This window comes from Cornus florida, unplaced genomic scaffold (genome assembly GCF_030987335.1).
Source record: "Cornus florida cultivar Cherokee Brave unplaced genomic scaffold, ASM3098733v1 CherokeeBrave_3.0.0_Hap2_Chr04, whole genome shotgun sequence".
Taxonomy (NCBI): domain Eukaryota; kingdom Viridiplantae; phylum Streptophyta; class Magnoliopsida; order Cornales; family Cornaceae; genus Cornus; species Cornus florida.
Genome location: NW_026775574.1, coordinates 84,638,864 through 84,659,522, shown reverse-complemented (window position 1 = coordinate 84,659,522; position 20,659 = coordinate 84,638,864). Strand labels below are relative to the sequence as shown.

Sequence of the window (20,659 nt, the reverse complement as noted above, 5' to 3'; positions counted from 1 at the left end):
AAGAATTCCTATAACGATCGCGCCCACCAGCGGTGTTCCTCGCGCTCCTGAAGCGGATACCGGCTTGGCCATTCCCTCCGATCCTCTTCACACTTTGGCAAGCGTTCTCGAGGACTCTAAGCGCGCGGAGAGAGAAATACTGTCCTCTGACTTGAACCCCCCTCCTCCCTTGCAGCACGGGGTGGGCAAAGAGTTGATCCCTCTATCCCGCGGCTTGGGCAGGTTTGACGAGGAGACCGGGGAGGTTAATACCTCGGCAGATCTTGCTATGGGAATCTTCAATATCGAGTGAAGCCCAAGTCGTTCGCCATCCCATGGAGGTACTATCCTTTCCTTCCACCCCCCCCCCCCCCCCCTCCTTTTTTTTTTTCTTTTTTTTTTTTATTTAAGAAAAGACCAAAGAAGAAGACCAACTATTAGCTATCTGTCTTTTAGGTGCTGAGGTGGCTACATCTGATGTGGCCGAGGCTGCTGCTGGCTCAGAGGGTCATTTCCCTGATCGCGCGAGTTAGGACAGCGATACCAGTTCGCAGGTCAAGGTTGTTCATGTGCTACCTCGAGAACCTATTACCGAGTTGCAGCAGATGGTGGATTCAGCCATCAGATCTCTTCCAGCTCCTGAGGATGATGATTTGGATGAAATGGAGAGCTCGAACGCTAGTGGCAATTCTTCCCATGGTGAAACCTCAGAATCGAACAATTTGAGGCAAGATATTAACCAAGCTGAGGGTAACGGTTCGATTCGGCCGGCATCCAATGAGGATACAACCGAGAGAGAGGTTAACTTACTAACAAGAGGTCAGACCGAGGATCCTACAGAGCTAGATCAAGAGACGGGTGACCCCTCGCCCGTGCTATGGGGTGGAATCATCTTCTCCGCGGTCGAGGCTAAGATTTTGGACGAGGTTCAGGCTAAATACCCCAAGACCTTTGGGGATCTTGAAAGGATGCTACCTTTGTTCCTGGACTTCGTGTATAAAACAACGTGCGAGTTGGTGGTCGGCCTTCGAGAAGCCCGAGAACGTACCTTGGTCAAGAAAGATTTTGATTCCCTCGGATCGTCTCCTCACCAACTTGGGCCGAGCGTAGATCGACGTAAGCTGGGCCCGCGACATCCTTTCGCGAATTAAGGCTTTGGGGGAACGTGAGAGGATGGTAGAAGAAATCAAAGACCTTCGTGACCAAGTCATTGAAGAGGAAGGAGTGCTTTACAATGAAAAGATTCGTTTGGGCGAGCTATAGGAGCAGGTGGACTCGAGAGAACATCATATCGCTTCTTTAAAGAATGAGATCGAGCACAGGCCATCTCAACTCGGCCCTGCTGTTTTAGTTTTAGGCGATTTACCTTGATGTTGTAACACCTTGTACTGGGGGAGAATTTATGCAATTTGTAACACTTTGAAAATTAATCATTCCTCTATTAATGGAACAGCCTCTCTTTTTTATCGTTGGACTCATTTTACCTTTTTTTTTAGCAGTGTTATAGAAATTATTACAAATGACCTTTGCAAGTTATTAGATAAACCAGAAATCATAAATGGCTTTTATCCGAGGCCAGGTGATATCATGGTTACTATAAGTGACCTCTTCCAGAGTCAAGGTAGACTAGAGGCTCTTACAAATGATCTCTTAGCATGAGAATCAGAGTGTTTTTTACATGACCTCTACCAGAGATGGGGTCAACCAAGAATTTTTTTTTGATTCAGGAAGCAAAGACAAAAAAAATACATGCCAGGTATTAGAAATTGAGAGAGAGGCGCAGAGCCCCTCTAGCTTCTCTTAAAATCTTACACAAGTTCTTATATTACAGTCACAGGACCTCGAATGAGGCTTTCAAATTAAGAATAATATTTCTTCAACCACTTGGCATTGAACGTGCCTAGTATCTTGTTGCTTTCCATTCTTCCGATATCATAATACCCACTAGGGCTAGCAGCCCTTACCTCGAAGGGACCCTCCCATTTTGGGGTGAACTTTGGTGCAGACAAGTTCCGCATCACATGCGTCGCGGACTTCAAAACCAGGTCGCCTTCTTGAAATGCTCCAGGCCGAACGGTGGCGTTGTAGGCCCGAGCCACCCTCCTCTGGTAAATCACCATTTTGCTCTTTGCTTGCTTCCTCTGCTCCTGAAGCCCCTCGAGCTCCCCGATCCGGTGGTCGAATTGCAGCTGGCTCCGCTCAGCTAGACTTGCAAAAGGAACTGCTATCTCAACTAGGAGCACTGATCTGTACCATGCACCAGGGAGAAGGGCGTGGTGCCAGTAGCTCCTCTCGTGGTGGTACGATATGCCCAAAGTGCGAGTGGCAATTACTCGGCCCACTTGTCATGCTGCTCCTTTAATGTTCTACTCAAGATTCGAATCAGTATCTTGTTGGTGGCCTCTGCTTGCCTGTTGCCTTTCGGATAATAAGGCGTTAACTTACAGTGAGCCACCCGATACCTTTGAAGAAGCGCATGGACCCTGCTGTTGATGAAGGGTGTTCCATTGTTTGATACAATGACTTGAGGTACACCGAAACGGCATATGATATTTTCTTTGATGAAGTTCGCCACTACTTACCCGATTGTCGTTAACAGGGCTATTGCCTTGACCCACTTAGTATAGACTTCTGTCACTACTAGTATCCATTTCATTTTTTTGGACTTGGGTGAAATCGGTCCTATCAAATCCATAGCCCAGGTGTGGAATGGCCAAGGCGCGTCCATGGGGTGCAACTCCACGGCTGGCGCGTGGATGGCATGATTGTGGAGTTGGCATTCTCGGCACTTTCGGGCGTAATCTTTGCTGTCAGCTTGCATCGTGGGCCAATAATAGCCCAATTGTATAATGCGATTGTACAATTTCTTCCACCCTTGGTGTTCATCGTCGTGAGCCTGCTTCAGAGCTTCACGGGCTTTAGCCAAACTGACGCACCGCTTAGCCTTGCCATCAAAGCCTCGCCTCATGAGCTTGCCACTGCATATGAAGAATCGGCTTGCCTCCTGTCTCCAATCTTCCTCGACATTGGCCACAGACCGGTTCTCCTCGAACAGCTCTTGGCAATTGGGGCATGCTTTCTGAATAGCCGCTGCCTCCTTTGCCATCGACGGCCAATAGTATCACTGCCTTTGTATTCTCCGGTACAAGCTTAATGAATTGTCTCCACATGTGTGCCCGTGAATTTCGCCCAACACTTTACTGGCTTCCTGTTTTCCAATACACCTTGTCAGGGTCCCGCCATATGCCCTGAAGTACAATACCCCTAGATACACTGTAAAATTTTGAAGTTCTATCAAAGGAATCTCGCCCACGCCACCCTTCAGCTGTGACTCGTAAGGGCCTCGCCAATCCTTATCCTCAGAGACTGCAAATTTTGTGTCATACAAACATGACTCATTCTTCCTGTGAAATGCGGATGTCTACTGATTATCCTATAATCTCAACTTTGGATGCCAAAGTAGCCAAGGTGTCTGGATGCCGATTAGCAGTCCTCGGCGCGTGGGTTATTTGGAGTTCACTAAAATGACTATTGAGTTTCTGGATAATGGTTCTGTATGCCGCTAAAGCCGGCTCTTTGATAGCGTAAGAGCCATCCAGTTGTCTTATCACCAAGTTTGAATCTCCTTGCACATGCAACCGTTTGATTTTAGCTTCCCGGGCAGCTAGCAGACCCAGCACCAGAGCTTTATATTCTACTGTGTTATTGGAACATCCGAAGGTGAGCTTGTATGAAAGATTTTAGGCTTTCCCCTCCTTAGGGGTTAATACTACTCCCGCGCCGCCTCCTATAGAGGTCGATGACCCATCAAATGACAAAGTCCAGATCATGTTTTCATCTGCGCAACAAATTGACTCAAACTCGTCGAGGGGAAGGTCATCGTGCACCGGCTCGAAATTTCCAAAAGGGAATTGAGCTATCAGATCTGCCATGGCCTGGCTTAGAATGGCATGAGGTGCTAGGCATTGGATATCGAACTCGGCCAACATCAAAAGCCACCGTGCCACTCGTCCTGAAATGATTGGTCGCGAGAGCAGGTACCTCAACGGGTCACACTTGGTGATGAGATGAATGGTATGGGCTAAGAAATAATGGCGGAATTTCTTGGCTGCAAATGCTAGGGACAGGCAATGGCGCTCTATCGGAGAATAGCGTGTCTCGGCACCCTGCACAACTCGACTGATGTAATACACAACTCGACTAATGTAATACACAGGGCGCTCTTGGTCATCCTTTTCCTGGGCGAGGAGCGCCCCAATGGAGCGCTCTGTTGAGGTAATATAGAGCCTGAGAGGAATCCCTATCTGCGGGGCTATCATGGTGGTTGGCGAGGATAGCAACCTCCTGAGATGGTCGAGAGCCTGCTGGTGTTTCTCCATCTGAACTCGGACTTTTCTTTCATCAGAGCGCCAAAAGCATGTGTCACCTCGACGAGCGCCGGTATGAAGCGTCGTAAATACGAGACCCATCCTATTAAACTCTTCAGCTGCTTGAGGGATTGTCGTGGGGGCATCTTTATGATAGCTCGAGCCTTACTTTACTCGATGTCAGCACCTTGTCGATGCATTATGAAGCCCAAAAACCGGCCAGCCTCGACCCCAAAGGCGCATTTCAGCGGATTCATCCTTAGCTTGTACTTTCGACATCTTTCGAAAACACTTCTCAGATCAGCCAAATGATCACCCTGAATTCGGGACTTCACCACCAGATCATCCACATAGTCCTCCATTTGTTTGTGCAACATGTCATGAAAAATAACCGTTATGGCTCGCTGGTAAATGGCCCCTGCGTTCTTCAAGCCGAAGGGTATGACTGTGAAGTAGAAATTCCCCAAGGGGGTGCGGAATGCCGTTTTCTCTGCATCACGCTGCGCCATTCTAATTTGATTATATCCACTGTATCCATCCATGAACGAGAACATTTCATGCCCTGAGGTTGAGTCTACCAAGTTGTCAATTATAGGCAGCGGGAAATCATCTTTAGGGCATGCTTTGTTCAGATCTCTAAAATCAACACAAACTCTGATTTTTCCATTCTTCTTCTTTACTGGAACCACATTCGCCAACCACGTAGGATGTTGAATTGGTTTGATAAAGCCGGCTCGCAAGAGCTTCTGTACCTCCTTCTTTATTTGCAACTCGAGCTCTGGCTGAAAGCTCCTTTGCGCCTGCTTAACCGAACGTGCGTCCGGTCGCACATTAAGATGGTGAGCCACTACCTGAGGGTTTAATCCAGGCATTTCTTCGTATGTCCAGGCAAAGACATCTTCGAATTCCTTGAGCAAGGCTATCAGTGCCGCTTTCTCATTTCCTTCCAATTTCTTATACACAGACCACCCGGGGGCGGCCGTCATTGGCTAGGTTGACTTCCTCCATTTCTTCTTGACTGAGCCAAGCGGATTCTCTTGACTCCATTTTGGCTCCCTCCTCAAGGTTAGGAGACTCTGCTTGACACGACTCCACTCGCTATTCTTCTGTCGGACAAACGTATCCTTTTGCAAATAGCTGGCTTCTTCTGGTTAGCAATCGCTCCTGGCATTTTCTCCTTCTCTTGTTGGTCATTCTCCTCCCATTTCGGTAGAGGAAAGGCGTTCAACGGCCGGGGTTCCTCTGTATCTTCTAGCTCATTAAAGAATCCAGCCTCCACCATATGAGACTCCTTTTTAGTAAATGGTCGATCGGAACAACGGACCATTACTTGTTTCCCGTTCCAGAACCCCTTCATGCATTGGTGATACGAAGACGGGACAATCCCAAACTTATGCATCCAACCTCAACCCATGAGCAAATGGTAAGAGGTATCTGAATCAATGACTTGAAACTTCCGAACTTAAAAACTTTCTGATGGCCAGCTCGACCGTCACATGCCCCTCAGTTCTCCGGATATCACTTCCAAACCTGGCAATCTCAGTTAGCCTTCGGATAAGTTTCTCGTCCGGGAGACCGTTGCGGCGAAAGACTTCAAAAGGCATGATATTGAAGGACGAACCATTGTCCAGAAACACCTGCTTGAGCTCGACCCCATTGAGTGAAGCCGTGACGTACAATGGCCTGTTGTGCGGAGTAGGGACACATTTTTCTTCCTCTATAAAGGCTATAGTCGACTGACCTTTGTGATGCAGGGAGTGACGCGATCGACGCCACCTCTTTAACACCTTCCTTCGCCGTTAGCCACATAAATTTTGCTATTTCCTTTTGGGCAAAAGGAGAAAAATCCATCTTTTGGAGAATGTTCTTGACAGGAGCCGTTCCCAACAAACGAAATGCGTCGAGGTCGTCTTCTTCCACCAGCGCGACCTGGGCAACATCCTCCTCGACCCCTTCCTTACCAATTGCCATTCCAGATACCATCATCGCCACACCTCGATCATGCGTAGGGAAAGGTTCCTCCTCACATCCCTGGGGGGAAGAATGAGCTTGCCACTAGCAATCCGCTTGTGGAAAGTATTTCGCAACGTCCAACAGTTATAGGTGGGGTGACGAGTATGCCGATGATACAAGCAATACTTCGGATTAGCCATCTCCTCTGGGGTGGGCTCGCGGGTTACCTTGGGCAGCCTGATGTCTCCATGTTGGATCCATTTCTTAAGAATGGTCTCCACTTCTTCCGGAGTGCATGGGAAAGGCGGAGGGGCCTCGTCCGGATTCTTTGGACGAGGAGCGCTGGCTGGCCTCGCGCCCATCTTACTGGGAGGCTCGTCCACAGCTGAAACTTGGGGTCTACGTCTATCTCGGTACTCTTCTTGTGTAGCGGCCTGTGCACAAATAGCGAGGTTACTTGCCAAATTTCGAGATGCCTCTATTAGGTCGGCGAAAGTGAGGAGTTTGAGGTTAATGAGATGGATTCAGTAAGACCCCTGCATGCCCTGTATGCAAATCTTAGCCAGTGCCTCTTCTTCATGGGTTTCGTAACATTCCATAGCTCGGTCATGAAATCTATGGACATAGGTAAGCAAGTCCTCTCCAGGGCCGTGAGTCTTTTTAGTCAAGGAGAGAGTAGTCACCCTTTCCTCTGTCTGAAAGAACTTTAATTGGAAAATCGTGGCTAATTGGTTCCAAGTAGTGAGCGACTCGGATTCTAAATTCGCATACCATTTGTAGGCTCTATTCGTGAGAGTTTTTGAAAACTCTCTAAGTCGCAGAGTATGATCGTTTCTAAAGGGCCTCAAGGCCTCAATAAACCGCATCACATGCTCTCGCGGGTTCCCTTTCCTTCCATCAAACTTGTTGAACTTAGGGGTCAGATACCTTGAGGGGTAAGGGAGAAGCGCGATGGATTGTGCTTAGGGTGGTTCAGGGGCTACTTCCTGTATCAGCATATTCTTTTCGTTTCGCAGCAGCGTTTGCAGATCCGCCATAGTCACATACGGTGACCGCTGCGCAAGGTCCTGTTAATGTCCGAGCCCGTGTCTCTGTGACGGGCCTCCCTCCGACTGGTACTTGGCATACTCAACCTTGCGGGTGCCGTGAGAGGAGTATTGAAAAGGGTTCGGCGAGCCCGCGGTGGTGTTTCTCGTGATCGCCTGTGTCGACTAGTGGCTCACCTTGCCTCGGCTGATGACATGAACGTCTGTCGCGCCGGATTGTCCGGGGTTGCATGTTCCCCAGTGAGCTCATCAGAGAGATTATCGCTCAGATTTGCACCTCGCCGAAGTACTCCTCGGTCAGCAATCTCCCGCAGCAAGGTCACTACCTCCCTCTGGGAGCCTTCAAGCTGCTCCATTCTGTGCGACAGCGCGTTATGGGCCTCGACTAAAGCATCAGGATAGATAATCCTAGTTCCGGGGAAGTACGACCCAGGCATACTTACAGACCCATCGTAGTCCTCGCCTAGGGCAGGGCTAGTTTGAGAGGGCGGACTGATCTCCCGTATGCTTGACATATGTGAAGCGCTCCTCTCCAGTGAAGTCGCCAAAATGTTGATGGTAGTTCGTGAGTAGAATGAGGAGATCGTTCCACGTAAGCCAAGAAATCTGAAATCAGTATCCAAGTGGAGATCCAAGCAACACAAGGGATTCTCTAGGTACGGAGATTAAGAAAGGGAAGGCCGACCTCGGTACCGTATGAGCTCGAGCTTATCAGAAGATAGCTTTTAATGTGGTGGTTGTTGTCTTAAAGGCTGATTAACACCCCTATTTATTGTGTTTACCTCCTCGGTCAATGTCTTTTAGTCCTTTGGCTGAGCGCGCTCTTACCCAAAGGTTTGAGGGTCTCTTCTTTTGACGGATAAGACATTGATGGATGGGTCGCGGCGCTTTGCCCCCCAGTCAAAAGAGGTATCGGCGCTCCCTAATTAATACGGGTCTTATCAAACATCTTTCGCAATTAATACGTTCCTTATCCTTCCTTTCTCGAGCTTAGGTACCGAGTATCCTTTCCCCCTTGTGTTGGCCTCGGGCTGAGGCGAGCCCTTGGATCTCAGCCACCTATCCACATGTCCTCAAATTCCCGTACTTCAGGGGGGGGATAGGTCCTTTTCGAGGTCCTACCATGAAGCCCTCGAGGCCTTCCTAGCCGAGAAGGAAAATGCACAAAACAGATTAGTCGAATTCGCTCTTTCAGAGAGCGCCCTCGAACGAGCCAGGGGGGGAGGAGCCCATCTGACTGGAGCGGGGTGCGTCCACAATAAAGGAAGGGTAGCGACCCCTTCCTTAGCCAGCAAGTTCAGTTATCGAATAGGTAGCTCGAGAATACCTAATCCACCGTAGACACGCCAGGTAAACGCTGGCCAGTTGTGCCTATATTATAGGGATGGCGCCACTTAATCAGCTAACGTGGCGTGGTCATCAAAACTTTCTAACAATCTTCGACGACCTATTCAACCAGCTGCCATCGCCATCATCACCCGTCGTTCTTGCTCAATTGCAGCCAATCGCCGCCGATCCGTCCGTGCAACCCTCTGTTTTGCCATTGCCAGACCAGTAAGCCCCGTCGCCGGCAACCTGTTCCTCTCTCTCTGAATCTCTTCTCAGTTCAAGACCCCCCACCGTTCCGTCCACCGTCGACAATCTTGGAGTATTCACTGCTGTCCACCATTGCAGCTCGGATCGGATAGGCGGGCTAGGAGAAACAGTAGACTAGGAGTACGGATAGGCGGAATCGGCGTGATATGCTGTACCTGAAGTCTTCAGTCCTTACTGCTTGCCGTGCAATTACAAAAAACTATAGTTTTCTCCACTTTAGTTGTATGACCGAGCCTCTACTTGCCGGACTAAACTAGATTTGAACTTGACGGATTCAGTGGTAAGTGGAGTTACCGGAGATTCGCTTGCCAGCCGAGTGATGATGAAGATGTTGATGGCTGTCGGCGCCTAAGCACTCGTGTAAAGTCACCGGAGCGTTGCTAGAGTGGGGTGATGGTCGTGACAGCATGTTGAGCTGGCAGAATGATGATGAAGATGACGTTGAGATTGACGACGTAGGGTGTTGGTGACGGCGGTCTTCATATCAGACAACGTGTGATGATGTATTCTGCCTAGCATGTAGGTCAGACTGTTCTGCCTGAATATCACGACCCAAAAACTTATTACCACGGAAATGAAAAAAAGGTACGATTTTGTTCGTGTCAAATGTTAAAAAAGATTGTATTGCATGATTGTGTCCTCAGTTTCTATGTATGTATGTGAAAGAGTTGTGCCATAATTTTAACTTCTTGATTAATAATTAAAAAATCTAAATAAATAAATAAATAAAACACACACAGACAAGCCCAAAGGAAATAATAATAATAATTAAAAAAAAAGACATGTTCATTGGTTGCATAAAATACCACACCATTCTCTCTCTCAAATCATTGTTTCTTGCTATGAGCATTTTCAGCTCGTGCACCAATGTGGTAATTTTTTACCTTCAAATATACATGTCGTGTCAATATTACTGAAATGTTTTGTTTTGTTTGTCTTTTTTATTTATTATTTCTTATTTTTAACTAACTAACTAACTTTTCCATGTGTGTGTATATATGTATGCCCAGTTTCAAAGTTTGGGCGGGGAGCTCAACTTTGGCCTTGAGTAGGTTTTTTTTTTTTTTTTTTTTTTTTCCTGTTAAATGGGTAAGCAGTAGTTGTTAACAAGCCGAGCACAAGATTCTAGTCGTATCAGTCGAGGAAAAAAATATATATATTTTATATATATATATAAATATATATATATATATTTTTATTTAAATTTATATATATAGGAAGTTGAAGAGTGAGGCAGACAGAGTTATCACTGGAAAAAAAAAAGTTCTGTTTTAGCGGATTAAGATAGGTTTTCACTTTGCATAATTCTAAATATTTTACTAAGTTGTGTAAAAGAAAATGCCTTGTTATCCAAGTGATTGGTTTGCTTCCCGTGTGAGGGAACCATGTTCGACTGTTCAATGAAAAAAAAAGAAGAGGGCTCTAACCACTAATTCCTAACATTCTTGTTATGAAAAAAAAAAAAAAAAAATTCATTTCAACTTATTTTAACTATACAAATTCAATTTAGAGGATCCAGGTCCAACTAATAGAGCCCTACAAGCTCAGCCCTAAACTAACTATATAGTTGGGCCAAGTTTAATGACAATTTAAACAGTATGATATTCTAGAAACTTCTGTTAAGATTGACGGCCAGGATCAAAAACTTTTAATCCTATGACTGGTGGGTAAAGGATCTAGGGTTTCTAGATTTTCATATAAAGAAGCAAAGTAGCTACTTCGGCTACTTTGTGTTTGAGAATTGGAGACTGGTGGTGCTAGAGTGAGGAAATGAGGCGGTCCGAAGAAGAAACCTGTGTCATGCTCCGTTAAAGTTGGTCTGCAGTTTCAGGTTTAGCGGGTCCCAACCTGCGCTCCGGTTTACCTCGCAGCTGTACTTGGAGACCTCGCAGCTGAGGTATTATTAGCTCCCCTCTCTCTCTATATATATACAAACGTGTGTAGATTTTGAGAACCACTTCTGTATATATGTATAGATTTTTATTTTTTTTATTTTTATTTTTTATATGTATAGATTTTCAAGATATATATATAGATTTTTCATTTTTATACTTGATTCTCTCTCTCTCTCTCTAATCATTTAAAAATTTAGTTATTGTTATTAATAAATAAATGAACTAATAAATATGTTGTTATTTATTTAGCATTGAATTGGGTTGTTTTTCTTATTGCCCTAATATTCTGCTGTGACCATAAATATAATATATATATATAGTTTGGGGGAACCACTTTCAAGATTGCTTCTGCGACGCCTATGCCTTTAAATTTTAATAGGTTGAATGAATATATATATATATATATATATATATATATATATATTGGTAAGAAGTGAATGAAAATGCTTGTAAATATATCAGTTATGCTTCCAAAATTTTCAGAAATTCATGACAAGTTTAATTTTTGTCCTTTTAAGATAGGTTTACTTCCTTCCAACGGTGAAGCTAAATGGCATTAGTAGTGTCGGAAAAGAGTAAGTTGTTTTTATGTTTTTTTATTTTTTTATTTTTTATTTTCTGCTGTTTTTATTTATTCAGATTTAACCTTTGATAAATTTATCTAGTTGTTATTAGAGACACAAAATTTTTTATAGTTTTAGAGAGTGTTCTGTAGGAGTTCAATAGTAGAGAAAATGTTTTTGCAATTTACTCTACATTATGATTAGCAATCCTTATAGTTGAAGGGTGTTTTCATGTAATCGTTAACTTATTACTCAATAGCCCAATATTCATGCTGATTTTTTCGATTAATGAAAATCATTAATTCTATAAATCCTAATTTCCTAGATTAACAAATCTGACTAGGTTAGAAAAACTTGGAACAGTTCAATGAATGGCAATATCTCTTATTACTTGGATTGATAATTAGAAATGCAAATTTTATAATCTTTTTACTTAATTATCAGGAACCAGCCAATTAGTATTGTTACTATTTTATAATTGTTTGGTTTGGGGTTTGGCAAGCAAATACTCATATATGATCCTCACCATACATGCATACACCTATATACTAAATACACCACCAAACACAATGTGGTACAACTCTCCACCCACTCACATTACTCTCATCACCTAGAAACATGGCTTCCCTCCCACGTGGCCTGTTTGTTCAAGTATCACTTAGGGAAATGGAAGTTTAAAAACTTTTTGAGGGATTTACAAACATGGATCTTGATTCATGTATAGAGACAAGTTTTATGCAAAAATAATGATGAATCATTTATTTAGAGTTTGAAAACTTACATCAAAAGTTTGAGTAAACTTTAAATCTTTCCTCTAAAGTGAATGTTTTCACTTATTATAGATCTTTTAGCTAGATCCTCTCTCTTATGATCTCTTCCTTCTTGGTAGTGATCTTCCCTTTAGGAATCACCCGTATACCTCTATGAATGACCTTGGAGATTAAGCTTGTGGGAGCCTCCTCTAAATGAGAACACTAACCTTTTTTTGTTTTGATACGTAATAATTGAAATCAAAAGGCGTTCAAGAGGGGAATGCATCCCTTATACAAAAGTGGAACCGGGGTTTAAGGCCTCGAAGAAGCCAAAAAAATAATTAAATCTTCGGGAGAAGAACCGGACTCTCTCTTCACATAACTGAAAAGAGGGCGTATGATGTGAAGTTTCAGAATCACCGTGGACGATTCTTTCCCTTCGAACATTCTACTATTCCTCTCCTTGCAAATACACCACCAGACACTGTGGTACAACTCTCCAATAATCGCGAGCAGCGCTTCTCACACGGCATCCTCTCCAAATATGAATCAAATCCTTAGGATAACGAGGCATAACCCAACGCATACCAAACAAACAAAAGATAAGATTCCAACAATCCCTCGCCATAGGACAATGCATGAGAATGTGAGCAACTGACTCACCATTTTGTTTGCAAAGGCAACACCAGTTAACAAGACAATTGCCCCTTTTCCTTAGATTATCAATCATTAGGATCAACTAACCTTAAAGTTGGAGATTAATTGTTTTTGTTACAATTATTGCAACAAAAACTTTTTCTACTCATTAACATACATGGAGTCCATGTATATATAGTCAAATAATTGTCAAGACAATATTAGTGTTCAATCTCTAAAATTCAAGTGTTATCTCAAATCTAATGGGCTTTTAATATCAAGTTAGGCCATGAGTGAATCCCTTGGGCTTAAATGGTGGAGAATAATTTTAAAATCCATTTTGGGACAATAATTTACTCTTTAAAAGCCTCCTGCAGGTATACAAAAACTTATAGTGAACCTTCATGTATCCCTTTAAGAGTAAATTATTGCCGCAAAGTGGATTTTAAAGTTATTCTCCACCATTTAAAGTTGGTGGCAGACAAAGGGATACAATAATTAATGGCACATAGTGATCATTTAGTTTTTAAATGTTAAAAGCTAAATACATTGGCCTTTTAATTATTTATTTGTTTTTGTCTTTCATTTATTTATTTATTCATGTGAATGATTAAATGCATGATATATATAATTGTTATTTTTATTATTCATGCATTGAATCCATAAAATATTTAAATGACTTGATTTATATTAATTAAATTATGAAAATTAATTAGATTTGATTACTAATTAGTTAGAAAGTACTTAAAGGGAAATAGAAATTAAAGGTCATTTACTAATTATTATTATTCATTATAGTCAAGAAAATAGTAAGCCCAAGGGATTCTCACCCATGGCCCAACTTGGTATTGGAGGCCCATTAGATTTAAGACTGACACTCGAATTTTAGAGATTGAGTACTAATCTTGTCTTGACAATTATTTGATTATATATACATGTAGTCCATGTATGTTAATAAAGAGAACAAGTTTTTGTTGCAATAATTGTAAGACAAGAAAATTTTTACCCTCTCTAGAATTTTAAGGTTAGTGTTCTTATCTAGAGGAGGCTCCTACAAGTTTAATCTCCAAGGTCATTCATAGAGATAAATGGGTGATTCTTAAAGGAAAGATCACTACCAAGGAGTAGTAGATTATAGGAGAAATGATCTACAATAAGTGAGAACATTCACTTTAAGATTTACTCAAATCTTTGATGCAAGTTTTCAAACTCTAAATGATTCATCATCTTATTTTTGCATAAAACTTGTCTCTATACATGAATCAAGATCCATGTTTTGTAACTCCCTTATAAAGTTTTTAAACTTTCATTTCCCTAACAATTTAACTTAGTACTCAAAGCCCCAAGTTCATGCTGATTTTTCCGATTAATGATAATTTTTAATTCTATAAATCCTAATTTCCTAGATTAACAAATCTGACTAGGTTAGAAAAACTTTGGCACAGTTCAATGAATGGCAAGATCTCTTATTGCTAAGATTGATAATTAGGAATGCAAATTATATAATCTTTTTACTTAATTATGAGGAACCAGCCAGTTAGTATTGTTACTATTGTATAATTGTTCTGTTTTGGGTTTGGCAAACAAAATACTCATAGATGATCCTCACCATACTTGCATACGCCTATACATACAAGTATGTATATCCCCATGCATACATACATATATTATGCAAATATAAAATACACATACTTGTGCTCTGCTCAGTCACATACAATATATATAAAATCCAAAATCCTCCTCCTACTTCACTCACCCACTCACATTACTCTCATCACCTACATGGCTTCCCTCCCACATGGCATGTTTGTCCATGTATCACTAACCAGCTCTAAAACACACACATAATATGTCGTATATATGTATATGGGTATTGAAACTTACAGATTTTCTTCCTTGGCTGCACGGGAGGAGGGTGGTCTGTTTTTCCTTCACCCGGCCGCCATTATTAAAGATTATGGCCATCACTATTCAAAATCTATGTTTGAAAAATCTTGAAGTTGAAGTTCGTCCATTACAAATCCATCATTGCATCCTCCGACTAAAACAATTATTGAATTATTGTGGAGGAAGCACATCCATAAAGTATGACGGTAACAGTCCTATTCTTAGGAGTGACCTGAGTATTGACATGAGCAATGTTAACATGTTCTACAAGTTTGGCCATCACAAATCTGCACTTCCAACTAAAGCAATTATTGAATTATTGTTGAGGAAACACATCCATAAAGTAGGACAGTGATTCAGGAGTGATCCAAGCATTGACCGGAGCTACTCGTTCGGTGATTCAGTCACATTCTCGGGAGTCACCCGACCCGAGTATTGACGGGAGCTACTAGTGATGAAGTTGTTCGACAGTGGTTATCTCCACTTCGAGGCAGATGCGGAGGACATCAATGTTCTCCCTTTCCCGTTGTTGATGGTAATCTGACGTACTTCGAGGCAAATGAATTTGTTCAATTTGATGAATTTTTAAGAATAAAATGCTACTATACAAATAGTGAATGAGATTCAAAGAATTTCCAAATAAGCGTTGGATTTAATCATACGACTTATTATTCTAGTGGGTATTGTATGCTGTTTTTTCATTTCGTTTCTTGTTTTCTTTCAATATCTTCAAAGTTTTTGTTGACGGATCAAAATGTATGTCTTGCATGTTTGCCTTTTGCACCAGCATATTGGGGGTTTCATTTGGACATTACACCGCTGTGGAGATGATACACCACCGTCATAGGGCTTTGCACAATTGGATCTTCAAATCAAGGTTAAATCGAATAGAGAGATCAAAGGGAGAGGTGAATAATTTATGTACATATGCATATGATATAAACACAAAATGACGGAGTTTTGTACCCTGGTAAAGGGTATTTTTGTAAATGGCAAGATAAGTATTTTTATTTTTTAATTGATTTGGTATATCATAAGGGTATTTTCGTCCTTTTAATACAGAGTTGGTGTAATGTGATCAAATTTTATAGTGTTGGGGGTTTTCTAAAATAGTTTGGAGGTATTTGATGCAAAAGTTGATAGTGTTGGGATTTCGTGAAATTACCTAAATAATAATAATAATAAAATACTTATATGCACAAAAATTATTAAGGCTATTTGGGGATTTTTATAAATGAAAAAAAAAAAATTGGTTAAATAGATGATCAAGAGAAAATTTATAAAAAAATTTAAATAGTAAAAAGAAACACAAGCCCAAAGAAAGCCTGCATTTTGATAAGTGAATAGAAAGATTCTGGCAAAAAGTAAAGAATGTTGATTTCCTTCCACATTTGGATACCCACATTACCCTTCACAAATGGACGGATATAATTTGATAAGAAAATATAAATTCTGTTATTCACACAAGACTATTGCACAATTTGAGAAGATTGAACTCTAGATATATTTTTTTTATTATTAATTTTGTTAATTGATAAGAAAACATAAATTCTATTGCACAATTTGACACACATACACGTATAATTATATATATATATATATATTTGATATTGAGAAGAACTTGTCCTTCGTAACATGAAACGGCTATTTACGAAGAGGTTCTGAGCTCATCTTTTATGCGAACATATGGTATGTGTGCTATCTTATGCCAATCCTCCCCCGTTCCCTTCTCGCATCTTCTTTTAAGTTGGTCACCACATTCCGAAATTACCAAAGTTGTGAGATTGGTTAGGCTTTGAATGGTATCTGAAAGTGACCCAACCTTAGGGCAACGCCAAATACTCAATTTTTGAATAGATGCAAGATTTCCCAACCACTCAGGTAACGATTTCAACTCTTTATTATTGATGATGTGTAGAGATTGCAGTGCAGGGAGATGCTGTAAGGCTTCCGGCAAATCTTCCAAGTTCAAATTGTCGGAAAATACCAGACGTCTAAGGGAATGGAGGTGTTTACAATTAATACAATCCTCCGGTGGAGAAACGAGCTTTGGACATCCCTCAACAGTTGAAGCGTCAAGGGCTTGGAAGGACTGCTTTGCCTCGGACCAGGATTCATTAATTCCACGGAAACCAAAAGATAGGAGACGTTGTAGTCCTTGCTCTGCGTCGCGACATCCATAGATATGCAGTGAGTTCAGAGCAGTGAGGTTCTGTAGCGACCCTTCCAGGTAGGAGAGTTGCTGATGATTCCTCTGAATCTCAAGAATGCTAAGACGAGGAAGATTTGAGATTGAATTTAATAAGACATCACTGCATCCCCATGCACGTAAATGATTGAGTGACAAAAGGCATGGCAATGTCAGTTGAGGGCAATCTTTAATGTCCAAAAAGGAAAGACGAGGGAATAATACAACATCTTTTTCTTCCTCTCTTGACAACCTTTCCAAACTTGACAATCCATAAATATCAAGCCTCTCCAGAGAAGGGAATTTCATTCCAGCTGCTCCACCGTGGCCAGAATCATCATTGTCTATGTACTTCACATCTTTCATCCACCCTATTGTCAGTTCTTTTAGGAAACGCAATCGACCAAATGATGGAAGATTTTGACAATTCTTACAACCAAAGAGTTTAACACTCACTAAATTTTCAAGCACTGGTTCCCTCATCCAAAGTGGGAAAGAGGTACCTGGATAATTGTCTATGATCAATTCTTTAATATTTGGGTGAGGTTCCAGAGCGTCAAGTACCCGTTCAGCATTTTCTGCCAATGACGACTCTGATTCAACTTCAAAGGTCCAATACAAAAACAAGCTGTAGATGTTCTGTTTTTCGATTAAATTGGCTTCTCTAGCATCCATCCAATTCTCCACCCTCTCCAGACATTTAATCAGTAATATTCCTCCAATGTTTAAGCCTCGCAATTCACCCAAATGACAACCAGTCCTCCCATCCACAATGAAACGACTTAATGTCTTGAGACTGGTTAATTGCCCAATTTTCGGAGCTGTTTGTGTTAGACAAAAACAGCCTTTCAAAAATAGATGTCGGAGATTGGTCAAGCGTCTCATGTACTTGGGTAACCTCTCAAGACTCCCACAATATTCGAGGTTTAAGGTCTGCAAATTCAGCAAGTTACATATTGTGTCGGGGAGTGTAATAAAGTCATTCTTGGAAAGGTTCAAGTACCTTAAATGGATTAAATTTCCAATTGAAGATGGTAGCTCACTTATACAAGTTTCACTTGCATCCAAAACTCGTAAGGTATTAAATTTCATGACGTTAAGAGAAAACACATTCACAAATAATGTTCTTAAGGATTCTACATTTTCTAATACTTTGGAGTCATGAACGGATATTAGGTGACGAGTACTCCTATTTGGCATATGCTCTGGCCTTTCAACCTTCATCACGTGGCATTCATCTTCCATAATAGATTGAGCAAGATCATGAACAAGATCATGCATCTTGAAACTTTCAATATTGCCAAATCTATCATTCTCCACCTCTTGGAAAAAAGATCTCCAATGCAATTCATTCCATATCTCATTACCAATATCTTCCGGAGTTCCATTAGAGAAAATGCAGCCAGTCGCCATCCATAAATGAATTACACGATCCCTCTCGATTCTAGAATCCTTTTCAAAGATGGCACAATAAGCAAAACACTGCCTACACTCCAATGGAAGATTATGGTAACTTAATCTTAGTGCGGGCATTATGGGGCACTTTTCATCTTGCGGTAAATTCCAAATTTCGCTATCTTTAACACGAAGCCACCCACTTTTTTCCTTTTTGAAGCGCAATAAGCTTCCTAGAGCCTTTGCAGCTAAAGGCACTCCCCCACACTTTCTCACAATCTCCTTCCCAATCTCCTCAAGATCCGGACGTTCTTCACCCTCGTGTCCAAAGGCTCGTTGCTTGAACAATGACCAACAATCATCTTCTGTCAAACCCAACAAACGATATGGAGGGAGCGTTCCCATAATTGATGCCACATTTCCAAGACGAGTAGTGATGACAACTGAAGCGCCCCTTGATCCAAATGCTAGTACACATTTTAACTTGTCCCACTTTTCTTGATTATCATTCCACACATCATCTAAAACAAGCAAATATTTTTTTCCATTCAATTTATCTTGAAGCAGTCTATGGAGATTATCTAGCTCCAAGTCTTCGCAAGAATTCCCAGACATTGATGCTAGAATTGATTTTATGACCCTCTTAATTTCAAAATCTTCAGAAACACAAACCCAAATCCTCATCTCAAAATGCTCAACTACCCTCTCATCATTAAACACTAGTTGGGCAAGCGTTGTTTTTCCGAGCCCTCCAATACCAAGTATAGGAAGAACCGAAACATCATGACAATCACTTGCATGCTTCACCAGCACTTCCACAATAATTTCTTTATCATTTGCTCTTCCATACACCTGTGTTTCAGTTACAAAAGAGCTGGTTTCGCGCCATTCAGGAATTCCAGCTCGATTCGGTGAGACAACAGCCACATCCAATCGGAAATTCCTCCGTTCCTCAGCAATTGAATCTAGATTTTCTATAACCTCCTTCATTCTATTCCCAACCTTGTAACGAAACAGGACATTATCGACAGGATAGTAACATGTTAAGAAACAACTGCGTACCTTATGAAGCGATCCAAGATTTTGGCCTTTAGACTCCAATCGGGCAGCTTCGGTTGCACACTCGTCCAAGACGTCATCTATATCATAAGCTGCTTGTTTGAGCTTCCGCAACCAAATTTTGATGGACTTGTCTTGAAGTTGCTTCAGCTCAGCGTCTTCAAGAACTCCCTTGATGGCAGTGAGCGTGATCGAAAGCTTTTTCATCTCCTTGTGAAGACCCCAAAGCAATCCAATCTTCCGTAGGATAAAAGTGTTCAAATTCTCAAGCACAATTAGGAGAAGTGCCTCGGCCATTGTCACTCAAGTATTGCTGGTCAGATCAAAGAGTTGTGTGGTAGTAAATGCTCTCAAAAATGCAAAATAGCTGGAATGGTAAGTTTGGAACTTGGAAAGAAGAAAGTAGCACTAGTATTCTATTTTTCCTATTGAATAAAATGAGCTAGAAAAAGACACTCACCTGTAGAGGACCTAGCTATAGCACCCACCAATCAATATTAGACATGTCATTTCCACGCAATGTATTGATCGATCCAATCACAGCATACGGATGACAAAAAAAAAAAAAAAAAAAAAAAAAAAAAAAAAATTCACAGCATACGAGTGACAAAAAAACAAAAATCACAGCAAACAAGTCCATCTGGGTGATGCTATCACTGCTTAATGCAGTGGCAAAGAAGTTGCCAAGGGAGATCATCATTTGAATGGATATGATAGACTTACTTTATTGAAAGTCTTCCTCCACTCATTTTCCATGGATGTTCTTACTTTAGAAAGCAAAGGGGTCACGGCAGTAGAAGGAATTGAAAGATTGTAGGCCCGCCCTACCTACTAATTTTGAATTTCCGTTATTATTCATTGATGAGCATCACACACTTTCACCATTTTCAATAAAATTTCAGGAAATGACATTGAGACCTACCAGTATCACGACTCAAATTATAATGAATCCATTTGAGAGAGAGAGAGTGTGTGTGTTTGGACGTAAAATTGCTCAAGTCCGGAGTGAGTTTTTTTAGTATTTGAAAACGACAACGTTTGGATCTATTTTTAAAATTGACATGGTAGATTTCTCACCATTGGATTTAATGGCGGAAGGAAGCAGAAATATGGATGAGCCAGATCCTTTTTTTGGGCCCTTATAGAATTAGTAGTTGAGGTTACAATACTTGTAAAGTTACACAATAAACGGGTTTGGATATGGCTTAATTGTATTTAGATCCATAATGAAACATGCCATCTTCTTTACTAGCTAATTTATTTACAACTTGACTAATCTGTTTATCCAAAAATCTCTTATTCATATTAGAAATGCTTGTTTAGATAAACATGTCATTATATTG

At 41.4% G+C, this 20,659-nt stretch overlaps 1 protein-coding gene across 1 annotated transcript; it reads right to left on the bottom strand.

The window, feature by feature from the left end:
• Positions 1 to 13,820: 13,820 nt before the first annotated feature.
• On the bottom strand, positions 13,821 to 19,890 carry LOC132303741 (putative disease resistance protein RGA3). The gene has a single exon (XM_059801132.1). It carries the CDS (start codon positions 19,611 to 19,613, stop codon positions 16,323 to 16,325), a length of 3,291 nt encoding a protein of 1,096 aa, XP_059657115.1. The 5' UTR covers positions 19,614 to 19,890; the 3' UTR covers positions 13,821 to 16,322.
• Positions 19,891 to 20,659: the final 769 nt, after the last annotated feature.